Source organism: Pygoscelis adeliae, unplaced genomic scaffold, assembly GCF_000699105.1.
Source record: "Pygoscelis adeliae isolate BGI_AS28 unplaced genomic scaffold, ASM69910v1 Scaffold14, whole genome shotgun sequence".
NCBI classification, from domain to species: Eukaryota; Metazoa; Chordata; class Aves; order Sphenisciformes; family Spheniscidae; genus Pygoscelis; species Pygoscelis adeliae.
In genome coordinates this window covers 18,804,438-18,820,281 of record NW_008825109.1, presented here as the reverse complement: position 1 = coordinate 18,820,281, position 15,844 = coordinate 18,804,438, and the positions used below count along the sequence as shown (strand labels likewise).

Here is a 15,844-nt window from a genome sequence, read left to right as displayed (position 1 = left end):
AGCTATAAAAAGAGTTATTAAAAAGCCTTACTTGCTCCTTAGCAGCTACGCCAGCAGCTGAGGCAGTGAAGAGCCGACATGCCACCCACGTGCTAACAAATCTATGCTTGTAAAGGCAATTTTTGCAAGGTTTGCTGTGGCTCCAGGAAAAGGCAGGTGCCTTCAGGTTAACAGCAAGGCTTGAGGAAGCCCATAGCATCTCCCATGAAGTGCATCGCACCTGGGAGGACTCCTGCATAGACATAACAAGCTTCAAGAAGAAGTGTTAAAGCATTCAAAGATTTTCCGCCTGTCAGCGCTCTAAGCTTCTATGACCGCTATACTTTGAAATTTGGCCTCAAAAAATACTCTGTTCACAAATACAGATGGTCACCGTTGCATCCTCCTAACTTGCAGCCTTGCAACTGCATCCAGGGCCCGATAATCAAACCAGATCCTTTCCCAGGTGTGTGCCAGCGCAGGGACCTTACTGTGCAATCAGCACAGAGCCAGCACATCTGCCCGTGATGGGTGAGCCACAACCTACTACATCGGTTCTGGCACTGCGGTACCAGTAAAGCATAGCCAGAGCTATTTTGGGAGAAAAATGGCTATAAGCATACCCCTATGCCATTTTACATTAATTTTTGTTTTGCTGCTGCTGCATTTTACTCAGAACTCCCAAAATATTTGAATTAATAAGTGTTTGCAAAAAATGCCATATGCTTTGACACACAGAAGCTACCTACCATTGAAAGCAAAGGGTCCGTAAACGAGCTAGTCCCAAGCCATTGCCAGGTTGATTTGGCTGGGGTCAGTGTGCCTACCTTTATTTAGTGGCAGTTCCTGCCCTCATCAAACAGTCTGCAATGCAAACAGGCAAAGGTGCAGTGGGAAGGAGGGAGAAAGGACGAGACAAGAGAAGAATGAGGGGAATGAGGGCAATATGATCACTGTTTCAAAGAGCCAGGATGAGGGTGGATTAACAACACGCCTGCGCTGCAGAACTAGACCAAGCACAGCAAGAACGCTTTCCCCAACTAGATTGATATTTCCTCAAAGTATTGCCACAGTATCGTGTGTTTGTGCCATCTCTCTCGGATCAAAGCCTTGAAGCTTCACATCTTTAGTTCTTCAGAAACAAAGGAGGAGGAGAAGGGAGAGGAGGAAGAAATCCCCTATCTTAGTGAAGTTCTTGCAAAATAGAATTTTCTGTGAAGTTGTCAGGTCTGCAAATTCCCCCTGTTCAACGAACGTCAATCAGCTTGAGCCCCTCCATTTTCAGGCCATAACCCCACCTCCAAACACGACTGTGGCCATCTATGCCTTCACTGAGCCGTCCCATTCATGTTTAGATGGTTTGTGAGACCAGCAAGTAGCTTTACTGATTTCTTTCTTGTAGACAGGAAACTGAGGAACAGTTTATATAACTGAGGAAGAGTTAAATTAATCCATGGATTATTGTCATACTGTTTTGACAATCACTGTTCCATAGACTCTGACAGTTTAAAAGACTTAATTTAGTGATCTCCTCATGCAGTTAGACATCAGTGACAGGATACTCAGATTCTTAATGGCAACAGCATTTCGCTCACTAGGAGAAACTACTTTAGATATTTTTCCTTTGGTGCAGTAGGCACAAACAAATCACTTTTCTTTCAGCAGAAGACATGTGTCAGTGTCCCAGCTATGGGTCCTTCACAGCGATGAGGGCACTGCAGAAGAAAAATCCTGACTTCTGCACTTCCTCCTCTGTGCCTGAGCTGGTCAGGTGTTCTTCCAGAATAAAATCTGGCCCACATCCTTTGATTTTCATAGTTCTCAGTTCTCCGACAGAGCACACTGGATTTTTTTTTGTTATTTGTTTGTTTTTGCAAGGTGTTAATAAAATGCAATTGAAAAGTCTTGTCCCCAGTGGTAGCCCAGCAGCATAAGCAGCAGATTGATAAAGCCTGACTACAGATTCTTTTTTTTTTCAGTCTTGTTTCTACTTTATATTATGTTATTTTTTAAATTCTGAATTTGTAATTATCCTAAAGCTGAACACAGTCTTCTGTAGGGGAGTGTAAGGAAGGATTTGGGAGCTTCATGACCTAGCTTTTATAGCCTGCTGAAATGACCAAAGGGCAAAGAGGAAGAGTCTCACATCACAAGGAGAACAAAATCTATTCTCTTTTTAAAGGATGACATTTCCTTTTAGCCTTGCATGCCATGTCCTGCAGCATTTTGACACTGCTAGAATGAGAAAGTCAAGCTGACTAAAAGTAAAATGTTAAACTTATTACTCTGTTGTTAAATGTATTGCTCTGTGCCTACTCTGCTCTCATTCTCGGCAAGACCTCAAAAGTGGACTTAACAGCACATTAAAAAATAGCTTTTTAAAGAAACGTTTTCAGTCTGGCTATCCGAATATGAGATTAAAAGAACAGTATATTACCTTTTTAAATGGAATTTTAATGTCACCATCCCCTTTTTAAAGGCAACTGTAATTATGCTGCAGACACTGTGCTATTCAGAGGGCCATCTAGGGAGTCCCCACTGAATGTTTCTTGCTCATGATTTTCCTGTAAATCCTACAGCATTCTGGCTGAGTTTGTACTCACTCTGTACCACAGTTTTCTACTGCTTGAAAAGTTCAGGGCGGTTCCAGTTTTCAGACAACTGTTCAGTTTCCTGATTGCACACACAAGCTTGGAGATAAATAGGATTTTGAGCTATGCTTCCTGGGGCTCAAAAGAAAGTTCACGTGTAACTGTCCTTTGGAATGAGTAACCAAACGCCAGAAAGTTCAAGGTATCATCTCAGATTGCTCTCTTAGACCATCTCAAGCTCTGTGTGAAGGCAGAGGGGCAGAAAAAGCCGTGTCTCCCATGTTTGTAGTGGTCTTTGCCACCCCCAACTGGCTTTATCAAAGGTGGTGGGATCTCAGACAGGAATATGCACAAAATTGATCAGAGTCGTAGTTATGTCCATAACCATTGGAATACCTTTGAAGTATCAGTCCAGGGTCTTAAATCTACATTTAATTCATCGCTTCAGGATGACAAAACTCATGCCAATGGTGTTTCAAGTCCCTCGAAACTAAGCATAACACAACTGTAAAAGTAAAACTGCTTTTGTGCTTTTACGAAGCCAGCAGCAGGAGCTGCAAGGTGTGGGACCCAAGAAGCTATCACTGTAAACCTCCTCCCGTCCTTCTCCCAACCCACTGTCTCTGCAGGATGGCTGAGCCCATTCCCATGGGTTTTGAGTGTGTGTGTGACCTCTCTCGTGGGTAATCATCCCACTGGGGCTTTGGACTGCCAGGATAGGATAGGAGAGAGTCTTGATAAGGCAGAGCCCTTTCAGATTTTGAATGGCCTACTTCCATACTTTGTTAAGTGGATAAACATCATCAGTTTACAGAAAAAAATCATCAACAAGAACAGTAATGTTTTTATATTCAGTTTTAGATGTAACTGTTATTGATGAACAATTAGGCAAAAGTTTAATTCTTAGAGACAAGACCTAAACACCAAAGCCATGCCTAGGAATACCTTGAAGTCTTTTTGATAATATTTATTTAAAATTCAAAACAGAGTTGGAAGTGGAACCAGTTGGGCACTTCACAAATCGTGTAGTCAGATATTAAAAACCTCACACTCTTAATGTCAGCAATACATCTTAAATATCTATCTGCAGATGTAAAATTATCTTCATGGGACTATTTTGTTGATATGAAATTGAAGGACATGATGATAATTGCATAGTCTGAATAATATGAATCAGTTTGGAAAATTAAAATACAAGCTTATTAACAAGGCAGTAAAATGTACTATTTAATCTGCAGAAATCATCCCTGTATGCACATTGCAGAGACTGATGGCTATTATTAAATACACACACAACATATAGGTTAGTGAGAACAACAGGGAAAGAAAATAAAAATAAACCTGATCAATCCTACAAATGGTTAATATGACCCTTTCCTTATTTGCCATGGAGTTCTGGAATCACTTTGTAATCCAGATTTTGAAAGCTCAATTAAAACTAAGATAGTAGAGAGAAATTATCTATGCTAAGTCATAGATAATTAGAGCATACATTTTTATTAGTTTGGAAATAAGTGGTGCTACTCTCTAAAAAAGCCTGAAGCAATATAGAAATAGTGTCTTTATTAGGATGATACCTGTTTCACCTGCTGCTTCCAGAGGGCATGAGGCTGCAGCAGACACCTTTGACTCGAACTCCAGTAATGCTAGAATTCCTATATTACAGTGTTGAAGGGGATATTTAAATTATAATTGCACCAGCAAATTCCTGGCTATTATCAGACAGTAATTTGAAAAAAAAGCAGTACGCTGCCCTGGCCTATGCCTATTACATTTTGGGTCTGGAATGAATTAATAGTAGTTTAATTTATGTATACTTAAGAATTTTAGATGAGCAAAAATCAAGCATCTCAAAGAAAGAGCATATTAAACTATAGATTTAACATACTACGGGATTGTAGTCTGTGTGCAGCCCATCCCACAAAAGGACATGATGGCATACGCAAGATCATACACAGTTAAAATACACACACACTCTGATGCACTGATGTCTTGAGCTTATTTGCAGAACCAGGGTTACACATGTTATACAGTGGGTTTATACCAGAGAGGAAGAAGCACGGTGTGTGGAATTCACTCCTCTGGGATTCCTTAGCTACCTTAAACAAATGATTTAACCTTGATCCAGATTACCCTCATACTATCTTTTGCATTTGAAAACATTCCTCTGGAATAGGTGACTACAAGGAAAGCTTGGGTTTTCTCCTCTTCCAATAATATATCTGTGTTTACTTTTTTTAGCCCTGTATAACTGAGGTCACTATTGGATTATTACTGGTTAAGAACTGAACACTGCTTACCTTGCTTCGGTATCACTCTAGAAGGGAATTTGTATTGGATACAGAGAACCGTGTCTGTGTGCTGTTGCTGTCATTTTAAAAGAACTGTAGTTTTAACCAGTTGTTTTAAAGCTGATCAGTTCTGCAGTTCTAGAAGGGGTTTGGTAGGAAGGATTTATTCAACTCGATGAAGGTAGGGTCGTTAAAGCTTTGTTTCACACTGTTACCATCACTTCATTTTATATATAAATAATCTGTTTATGTATATTTGCACGGAACAATTTTTTTGCATTGCTGGATACTTCCACTTGAAGCCTCTTTGTGGTTTTTTTGTGTTACATGTCATTATTCCAGCTGTAGATTTTAAAGGATGTTTCCACTTACCCGAAATGTCTTTGTTAATGTTGTGATGGTGGAAAGAAAAAAGATTTCTGCTTTCTTTCCAAACTCTTCAGCTACCTTATTCTTGTGGTAATTGTCTCCTTTCTTCAACACACAATATCTGAAAAAGATTCTTTCCAAAGAAAGAAGAGGATCGAGGACTGTGCTATATTTTAGAAATGTCTGTTAATTTCAAGAGGGGAAAATAACTAAACCACAAAGAAATCTTGAAAAACGGTGTTCTTTGTTTCCTCTAGTATAGCCATTTTTTTGTGGCTAAGGTACATGTGATTTAAAAAAGAAGATCTTTTTTCATTTAAGGTGAGGAGGAAATTTACCTACTGAAAAAGGGTAAGTTTTATGATACAAAGCCACCAAAACATCACAAATGCATCTGTGTAGAATTTCAGAAACATTCATAATCAGCTTTAGTTAAGCCAAAGTTAAACGAAATTCAGTGGAAGCCGAGTTAGGCGAAAAACATGACTTATACAGACTCACCTATTATACCTTAGGGGCTTATTCAAAGCCGGCAGAACTCAGCAGAGAAGCTTTCTGAGCCCACCAGTAAGACCTCAGGTCCTTGTTTCTAAAAGCCACCATTTGTGCAAAGGGTATGGTGGAACTCTGCCTTCGATGAGGAGTGTTTAATGCCATTTCCGTCTTCCACCAGTGTCTTTCCTTCAATGCGATAATGGAGGAGCTTGGAATTTCGCTCAAGCATCAGAAGAAGTTAAAGAAAAGGTCGAGAACGAAGGGGAAATCTTCATTCACAAGTATCCTTACTTGTCACCAGAGGCGGACACTGCGGAAAGAAACCATAGCGTGAGCAGGAGAGACACCTTTGAGGAAATATCAGGAACAAAAAACAAAACAAAAACATTGCTGCCTACGAGTTGATTGTGGTGGGATTTCTGAAATATAGACATTTACTTTGTTCTTCAGAAATTCTCTGTGGTTTCTTTTTTTAATCTAGAGGTACAACAGTTTAAATGCTCACATGGACTGGTGTACTACTAATCATCTGGGAAGTGTCTCACTATTTCTTTTGAGATGGATTTGTATGCTCACCTGTTTTGCATCTCTCTTCCCCTTCCCATGCACCGCTGTATGTGCTTTCTAAATAAATAAATAAACAAGAGACAGGGTTCTTTTTTCCAATAATCTGGGAGTGGAACTTTTTTTTCCCTTTGAAGAAAAGATTGCAGTTCTGCTGAGCTCAGCTGTGTAGAACCCAGGACCCAGACAGCCCAAGTAAAAATTCATACAATTAACTCATAAAGAATGACAACTCATAAACAATACAAAAGTGTCTTAAATACAAAGGTATCCAACAATGGGTTATTTTTACCTCCGCTGATATTGTAAGGAACACTCTTCAGGTCCTTTTCTGTGAGAAATTATTTTTCCCTATCTTTTCTCTTTTTCATTTCTTTTAAAACACGATTATTAGGTAATGCCATGGCTCCAGGTGCTAGATGTTCAAAAAGAAAAACCAAAATCACAAAAGTAATGAACAGGGGAAGGCAACACTGACATCATCACACTGCCGTATCCTCCAGCTCCTGATACCAATAAAACAATTCTTGACTTCAAAATGAAAATCCCTTAGAAATTAGAGCCAAGAATATTCAACTTTTAACAAATCTTGACCACAAAGATAACAACATCTGACAGGAATACAGCCAACGCTCTGGAATTGAAACCTTTCCTTGCAACTGCTGAGGGCACCAGCAAAGTGTTTTAACAGTGAAGGAGGAATTAAGTCTTTTTTTGTGAAGAAACCTCTGTCTGAAGAACAGTGATGCATTATAGCAGCAGATCCCTCCCCCCAGATATCGTTCCTTTATATTGCAGTGAGGTGAAGCACATTTATATTTATTGCTGTGTTGTCTCTGTGATTAATTCTGTTGTTCCTGGGGCTTTTAATGGTGCCAGTTGGTTAACTCTGAGGATGCCTGCGAAAGGAAACACGTGGAATGCAGGCACATCCACACTTCAAGGGACGAGGGTGGGTGTAGGACATGGGTGCCCCTTGTGCCCAGCAGCTGGGACCTGGACCCCTGCCTTCCTACACGCTGGGTTATATATATATAGACCTGGTCTGTCCAGGGCAATCCCACCACTATGACCACCTATAATCCTAAGGCAAGGCTGGAAAAAGGGAATCGGAGGACTGGAGCCACCGATTGCTTTTCTGCGCAGCACCTGGAGCGGGGCGAGCCCGAGTTGTATCAACAGCATTTGCTTCAGCTTGTCGTGATGTTCATTACCCTGGTGCTTCAGTAAAGTGTTGAGTTTTATTGTTCTTCTTATATTCCCCCAGGGAACTTACTGCTTACCGTTGATTACCTTTGCCTTGCATCCACGACCATTTCCTCTCCAAAAGGAAAAAGTAACGTGAAAGCCTTTGAGTGAAGAAATCTCTCCTCCACCTTCACCTCACACAACCGCTCCCTGCAGCCCCCTGTGAGCTTTTACGCTGTGCTGCATGGCAAGGTCAATCTGCAACGAACAGTATTACTTACAAAGGCCCTGCTTCATACATTTCGATATTATTATAGACTAGAAGACACCTCCATTCATTTAGCCTTTCCACGGGGGTCAAGTTTTCTAAACCTCTTGCCGTTACCACCGCTTTCCCCAAGGCTCTCTGTAATTACTCCATATCCTTCTCAAAACACAATGCCCAAAACTAGATCTGCTTTTCCATCCATGGTGAATTGGGCAGAAAAATGTCTTCTTGTGTCTCAAAGGCCATACTGCTGGGCACACACCTTGTGAGGAGATCTCCTTGCCTGAATTGGGTAAGGTGGGTGACCCCTCCATGATACAGGCAACCATAATTTCAGCCTGAGTTTAGGGCCATGGCCGTATGGAATTGCACATTTTTGCGGTGTTTTTTTTTTTACCAAACTGTTTCTCCAGTTTGTCAAGATCAATTTGTCCCCACCTTGAACTAGCTTGGTGGTACCTGCAAATTTAGCAAACATACTCACTAAAAAACATCCATAAAGGAGACCCAGATGGTGGACAGACCCCTGTAGATCCCCCTAGTTTTGACAGTGAAGATCTGAGGGTTAATAGGACAGTTAATAGCACTTTCAACTACCGTACAGTATATGTCATCTGGCCTATTGCCCTACTTGTTTATGAAAATGTCATGCAGGACAGGATCAAAGGCTTATTAAGGACCCCTTCCCTCACCCACAGGGCCCATTAGGCTGTTAAAGAAGGAAATTCATCAGATTAACAAGACCTGGTTTTGACAGATTCATATTAACTCTTGCTCATTTCCTACCAAGTACTTACAAAATATAGTTATTTCATGCAAGTGTTTGCCAGGCAACTGAAGTTAAGCTGGCCAGCCCAAAACTCCCTGGAATCTTCTTTTCCTTCCTTTGAAGATAGGAATTATTATTGCTGTTTTCCAGCATTTCTTCTGGACTGTGTCTACCCTCCAGGAGTTTCTCTCAGGAGGTTCAGAGCGGTCTGCCTCTGGGAAAGGAAGGAGAAGGGTCTCTCTTAAAGTGACTACAGTAGGAAGCTCTGAAATCAGTGCTTGCTTTTGGGAAGTTTAGTCTGCTACACACTGCAATGACACGTTGGGCTGATAAGCAATGATTAAGAAAACCAGCCCCTGGCCATGAGAGCTCATAGAGGATCTTATAAAAAGGTGCTCTTATACTTCCAAAGGCAGTTTCATTTATTTATGTCATCATCAGGTTACAAACAGGCCATTCAGAACACCAGCACCATTCTAATACAATGATTGAAAAGCTGTGTAACTCTATTGCTCTGCCATCCACACCCTTCAGCTAAGATATTTTTAAATGAGTAAGTTCAAAGTGATAAAAGACTTAAGATCAAGCCTTTTTTTTTTTTTTTAAAGGAACACTCTTCTACTCTTCTGTGGTTTAAACCTTGAAGTTAAAGAATTCCAAGTTCAATTTTTTAAAAATCTACTAATGTTTTCCTGAAACTAAGAGACAGTACTTTGTTTGGTTACTTTCTACATTTCAACTTTCCCATCAGTATCAGCGGTCTACCACTTATAAAAAGGTGCTGGGGAAAAAAATGAAGCTCTCTTTGCTGTCTGGGAAGAAATATGTGACAGTGGGAAAACAATAAATAAAGCATATTTGGTTCTTCTTTGATTTCCTTTTTTTCCTTTTTAGTAGTTTGAAAGAGTCACAGCATATCAGGAAGTTTCGGTGTTAAACTCGGATGGCAGCTTAACAAACTATACTTGCTGCAAAGGAGCTAACTAACCCACTATGATTTCATGAAGCAGCACATCATGATGTGTGGCTTTCCTGTTCCCTGCCAGCTCCAAGAATGCAGCTTGGTAACTGATTATAAAATTCCTCCAGTACAAATTTTCCTCAAAGACTGGGGGGATTTGAGGTGTGAACTACCCCATGAAAGGTGGGTTCTCTCAAGCCTCCAAGCAGCCACAGACCACTAGCCTAACCCATTGCTCTGCTTTCTCCCCTGACATTTTTAGCGATCCAGGGACAGGTTACCCTATCAGTCTGACCTGTCCCCCCCCACGCAAGATTTTCTTTGTCAGCCAATATATACATCTATGTGTGTGTATATATATACACACACATATATAAAAGCAGCAGTACGGCACCGCTTTGGTGGCCTGTGGCTCTCATGCTAACTGGCCTCCTTTTAAGAAACTACGTAAAGGATTAAAATGAGACTATGAAGGAGTTCAAAGGACACTGGCTCCCAGTGCTTCCTCCTGCCTCAGGCCAGCAGTGACCCGCTGCCCCACGGGTACCATTTCCTGGGCTCCTGGGGTATCCCCGTGCCCCCATGGCATTGGCCATGAGCACAGCTCGGAGCACCTACAGACCTGCGGGGAGCTTAAGACCACTGTGTCTCCCACCTTGATTCAACAGAATATTTTATATTTCAGGTAGCTAAAATTGTAGCTAAGGAAAACACTTAGGGATGCATTTAAATCCCGCTGGTATTTAAGGATTCAGCCAAGTGCTGTCCTGATTCAGAGCTGTGACCTTTTCTACCCTTCTCCACACGTTTAGGTCACCAGCTAGGCTGCTCGTATGCCACTCGGACAGGTCCCAGCTCCACACATCCATGCATGTACAGTCCACTCTGTCTGCTATACTTACAGCCATGCTACTCTTGATATTTTCCATATGTAGACGTGTTAAAGCAAAACCAAATCCTTTTCTAAAGCACATTCCCTCCTGCAAACCAAACTGTGTCACTAGAAATGTTTTGCTTAGCTTCAGATGCTACTTGTAAATTCACTCCATGACTGAGAAAGCTACTTTGGCTTGAGGGCGGACAAGCACAAGGCAATCTTACATATCGATGTAGTAGCAGATATGATTACTGTGACCTTTTCACCGTATCCCAACAAATATTATTTTCCTGCCTTTTTTCCTGCGTGGCGGCATGCAGTAGCAGAGAAGCCTGATTAGAGATCACCCATTAGGAAAGCAAATGTCCTCATTAGATCTCTATCTTGGCAGCAGCAGGCATGCATCCTCATTGTTTATAAAAGAGAAATACAATATTGACAGATGCTGTTGAATGACTTTAATGTGTTTCATTCCAGAAATGGCCTTGTTTTAGGCCAGGTGATCTTTCCTGTGCAGTTACCCACCACCAGTCTGTGGGCTTAGTAAGGATTATTTAACATCCCTTAACTTTCTTGAGAAAGTGGGAAGACAGGCTCAGTGGACAAGAAGGAATATTGGAAATATAAAAGTGACTGTTTAAGCTGTGTGCTCAGGGCCCAGCCCAATAGCATGATTGAAAAGCTACTGCAGAACAAATGAGGATCAGCTTACTACCTTTTGGGGCCTTTGTCAGAGGACTGCATCTCGTGGGTCTGCTGTGAACCTGTAATCCCATGGGGCATTTATTGACTGCTGAGCTTGTCCCTTAATTACTCTCTGTCAAGCTTGCAGGAGTCAGGATTTCTCAGGGATCGGAACTCCCACTATTTAGAGATACATCATTTACAGCTGTCAAATGACTGCTATTTTATTTTAGCCCCATCAATTGATAAAGATGCATATGGTTTTGCCTGCTGATGAATTCTGACTCGAGCCACATTCCTGTTTGCCTCTCGTCACCTCCCCCAAATCCCAACTCTGTTATTGTTAGCGCAAACGTTATACAGCTATCCGTGTTAAGACGTGAAGCTCTCTCTTGCATTTCTAGATTTTGATAGCAGTCGCACAGCCCAGGAGATGAGACCCACACTCGGGCAACCCATTTATGGTGTGTATGTATGGCCCAGACTCACCAGCTCAGAGCTGGTGGCACAGAGCAGGCTCCCACAAGCCGAGGTCTGGGGGAGACCGGATTTCCAGCCTGACTCTGAATAATATGAAAACCACAGATATCCTCAGTAGGGTCTAAATATCCTTAGTCCTCCCCTTGCCCCTCAGTGGAGGAGAAATGGTTCCCTGGGTAAGAGAGGCTCTGTCAGCACAGCCCACGGCTGCGTGGGTCCCTGTGGCAGCCGTGCACTGCCGGGAGCATGTGGGCAATCCTTCCCGGGGAGGATGGATAAAACTCGTCACACTGATCATGCCCCCAGGTCATTTAAAGGCTGCTTGCAACAACACCTTCAATGCTGCAGAGGCAAACAAATACATCGCAAAGAGACTACAAAAGGAGGAAAAAATCTGGAACCAGCCAGTACAGCCATATGTTTCCTATCACAGCTGAGAGCACTGACACCAGCCCAGCAGGAGCACACAGGTGCTAGCCACCCAACACTGTGGTTATCCTAATGAATCACAATTACAGAAACACCTGAACCAGATAACATTGCGCTCATCTGCTCTGAAATGCATAAAAGTGTGCAGCAGCCCATAACGCTTCTCAGCTCCCTGGTGGTTTCAGATAAGGTGCTGTTTGGAAGCTGCTAGGTTTTTTGCTTCAGACAGACCTGCCTTGCATGATGTGGTACACATCTTTAGCCAAGGTTTTCAAAAGCAAAGGGGAGCTTGGATACATTTTCCAGGAGCTGGACTCCCATGAAGCCTGGAGCTCTCACTCCCTTAGCGCAGCTCAGGACAGAGGCCCTCCAAGGGGATGTCACCCAGAAACCTTACCTGCTTTGGGGAAATGCAAACAGCAAACTGGCTTTATACAAACTGCAGCTGGAAAGTAAGTGACTGCTGGTGTCCTTTCTGGTTCCCCCATCCTGAGCCCCCTGAGGGGGGAACATGTTCCCCCCCAGGCAAGAGTGGCCAGCTGCCAAGCTCCCCCCTCCCACCCTGGATTGCTGTGCTGTTGGGATTTGGGGAAAGCCATATGTCTGCAATCCACTTTTCCTTCCCCAGGCAATCCCCCAACTCCTTCCTTCCTAGGAGCAGGATAGGGCTGGCCTTGCCCACAGGGACTCCCCTAGTCTACAACCATCCTGCTTCAGTGCACAGCGTGTCTCCCAGGACTGCCAGGCAGATCTTGCAGGATTTTGTGTTGCTAGAGCTGCATGTTGTACACCCTTGGGCGTCCTTCTGAGTAGACCATCAAGAAGTAGGTATCACCCTTGGGAAAGGTCCGAGTGCCAACTATCCCTGGGACTCCAGGAAGGGCTAAGCCTGTGGCCATGGGAGAAGCACTGCTGGGAATCTCTGGGGAGGTGTCACTCCTTGCTTTGCCTCTCTTCCAGACCGGGGCAGCTGTGCCTCTCTCCCTGCAGGCTTGTGTATCCTTGGGGCACAACCTGGACTGAGGGACGGGGGGGCAAAATTCAACAGAGAGGGACAAGGGTAGGTCCGATTGTGGCAGTTTCCCATATTTTAGAGCAATACGGTGCCAGAAGCTGCAGGCACAAAATACCTGGGCAGCCAAATGTGTGGGGGGAGGCTGCTGTGACAGTCCTGCATCTGTAGCACCTCCACCCACAAGTGCACTTGAGCATCTGTTGCAGAAATGGGGATTTTGTTATTAATAGCCCCAGAACACTTACAGCAGGGAGGCCTCTTCACCTTGAAAACTGCAAGGAGAATTACAGGGATGGGTAAAGTGCTAAAAGCTGGGATGCTGCTGAGCTTTGCAGGGGGATAGGGTAAGGAACACTTAGAAGGTTACTGGGTCTGCACTACCCCCAACTTCCAAATGAGCTCCAGCCTGGTGAGTCATCATTCAGAGTAGTAATTGGTTCAAATAACCCAATTACTCATCAGTTGACCCATTTTATCTCCTTTGGGTTCTGCCCACAACTGACATCCGACTCTGCTAGTTATATATAGTAAAGGAGACATTGTAAGAGGCCTAGATTTTTTTTTCTCCCCCAACACTGGGTTTTCTACAAAGCAATAGCATGCAAAGCTGCCACATCTGGGTTTTTTTTGTGGTTTTGGTGCTTAGTTTTCTGCTGAAAAACACATTCCTGCAGCAAAAGTATTCTGTGGTTTCTGAAAATTGTGAGACAAACCAACCCTGCAATTGGTTCAAATAACCCAATTACTCATCAGTTGACCCATTTTATCTCCTTTGGGTTCTGCCCACAACTGACATCCGACTCTGCTAGTTATATATAGTAAAGGAGACATTGTAAGAGGCCTAGATTTTTTTTTTCTCCCCCAACACTGGGTTTTCTACAAAGCAATAGCATGCAAAGCTGCCACATCTGGGTTTTTTTTGTGGTTTTGGTGCTTAGTTTTCTGCTGAAAAACACATTCCTGCAGCAAAAGTATTCTGTGGTTTCTGAAAATTGTGAGACAAACCAACCTTGCTGCAAAAGTGTTAAGATGTTTTCAAGTGATTTCTAAGGATATCCTAAGAACAAATATAGATTTCCATCCTAGAGCTGCCTGCCATCTCTTCCTGGAAGCGACAACACTAAGGAAATATTCCGATCTCAAAAACCAGCGAGGCAGGACCAGATGAGAGCACTGTGGATGATGTTTTAACCGTGTGAAGGGGTGTAGCAAACTAGCACAACTAGAGGGAGAAAAGCGATGTATAGGGAGAATTGTTCCTGTTTGTTGCAGGATGGCAATGGAGACGATAAAGGCTTGTAAAGCTTTGCTCTGGCAAGCTGGTTGTGAGCTCCTTAATTCCCAAGCAGCAACAGTGAAAAATTTTTAATGAATTATCCACAGATGGAGTTGAAACTTCTCCCCACAGGCTTTTACTCATGCACACAGCACCATGCTGCTGAGAATACTGACTAGAGAAACTGCTCTGAGTGATGTGCAGAGTGCTTTAGTCGCACCACGTGAACCCTTAATTCTTCCTGTCTGTGTAGGGGAAAAGTTGTCTTGGTTTCAGTGGGAGTGAGCCACGGAAGGCTATCTAGCAAAAGTCTCTGTTTGTTAAATCAAGTATGAGCTGTGTTGTTTACAGAATTTAGAAGCCCAAAGATCCAGTTAGGTCTGGATCTAGCAGAATATTCAAAAGCAGTTGCTTGAATCAAGGTGGTTGTAGGGTTTTTACCCCAAAGTGACACCTCTGAGTGCAATTTCACTTAATTCTAATTACTTACCTATCATGTCTCTGGAAAGGGAGAAACGTGGGAAATCACATTTAATGCTGCCTGTTAAATGTATCCCTAATACATCCTCTATGAAGGTTTTTTTTCCTGTTCTGCATTCCCTGTTTTTATTTTTTAATCCTCTTTATTCTGCAGAAAAAGGGAACTTGGTATAAATGCAGGTATCCCCAAAAGCTTTCAGTTCAGGTTTCTACGAAATACTAATATTTCCCTCTCATTTAGTACTTACCACATTTTCAGGTTTTATGCACATGTGCTTAGAGTGAGCTGTACTTAGTGCTGAACTCTCACCTGGCACTTGGAAAGAGAGGCAGAAATGTTTGCAAAAATATTTATAGTAAGTTTTCTAAAGCTCCTGCTTGCCATCTCAAAGCAAAACCCAAATATCATTGGGTTTTTAAATTAATTAAGCTAATTTAACAGTGCCTATTAAAGCATGTATCATATTTCAACAATTACTTTTTAAATTATAGCTTTTGCAAGTGCCACTAGAGGAGACTACTGTAACCTTTAACATCCAGTGATAGATTTTCAGCAGGCAGCTCAGAAAATTGTGGGGAACCCTTTGATCTTTACAGCCACATCCTTCCTTAAAAGCTCTTGTCCCATACCTAATGAAATGATAAAGCCAAAGAGAGGGACTTTTGCTCCTTGTTGCAGCCAGCACCGAATCCCCTTTTCTTCAAAGAAAACAGCATCTTTTGAGAAGGCAAAGCCTTAAAAGTCCAGAGAAAGAAAAATGGGTTGCCTAACAAGCAAACAGCAAGAAATACTGCTACCAAAGTTATCTTAAGCTTCAATCACCCTTCTCCAGGTCAGCACGTTTACACTTTCCTAATTGCTAGTGCAGTAGTTTTTCACAGACTACCAGCTCTAAATGAAAATGGAGGCTTTACATCTGAAAGAATAATGTCTTTAGCAGTTAATCTCTCTAATCACACGGTTTCCTAACTGCTAATCTAGCATTTTGTTATCCAACAGGGAATTACCCCTGTTCCATTCGATCACATTGCATGTCAGATCAATGGCCTGCTCAGAAGGCAGAGGCTGGGTATCGGTCCCCCATGGGCCAGGGCAGGGGGACGGGGAGAACATCTGCATCCTGCAAA

General features: G+C 42.6%; 1 protein-coding gene across 1 annotated transcript in view; it reads left to right on the top strand.

Annotated features, from left to right (window-relative positions):
* GRIK1 (glutamate receptor, ionotropic, kainate 1) overlaps positions 1-6,394 on the top strand; it is a 169,869-nt gene extending 163,475 nt beyond the window's left edge. Inside the window, exon 16 of the mRNA XM_009327816.1 lies at positions 5,904-6,394. Within this exon, the coding sequence (XP_009326091.1) occupies positions 5,904-6,059 (156 nt within the window). The 3' untranslated portion in view covers positions 6,060-6,394. The remainder of the gene's footprint in view (positions 1-5,903) is intronic.
* Positions 6,395-15,844: the final 9,450 nt, after the last annotated feature.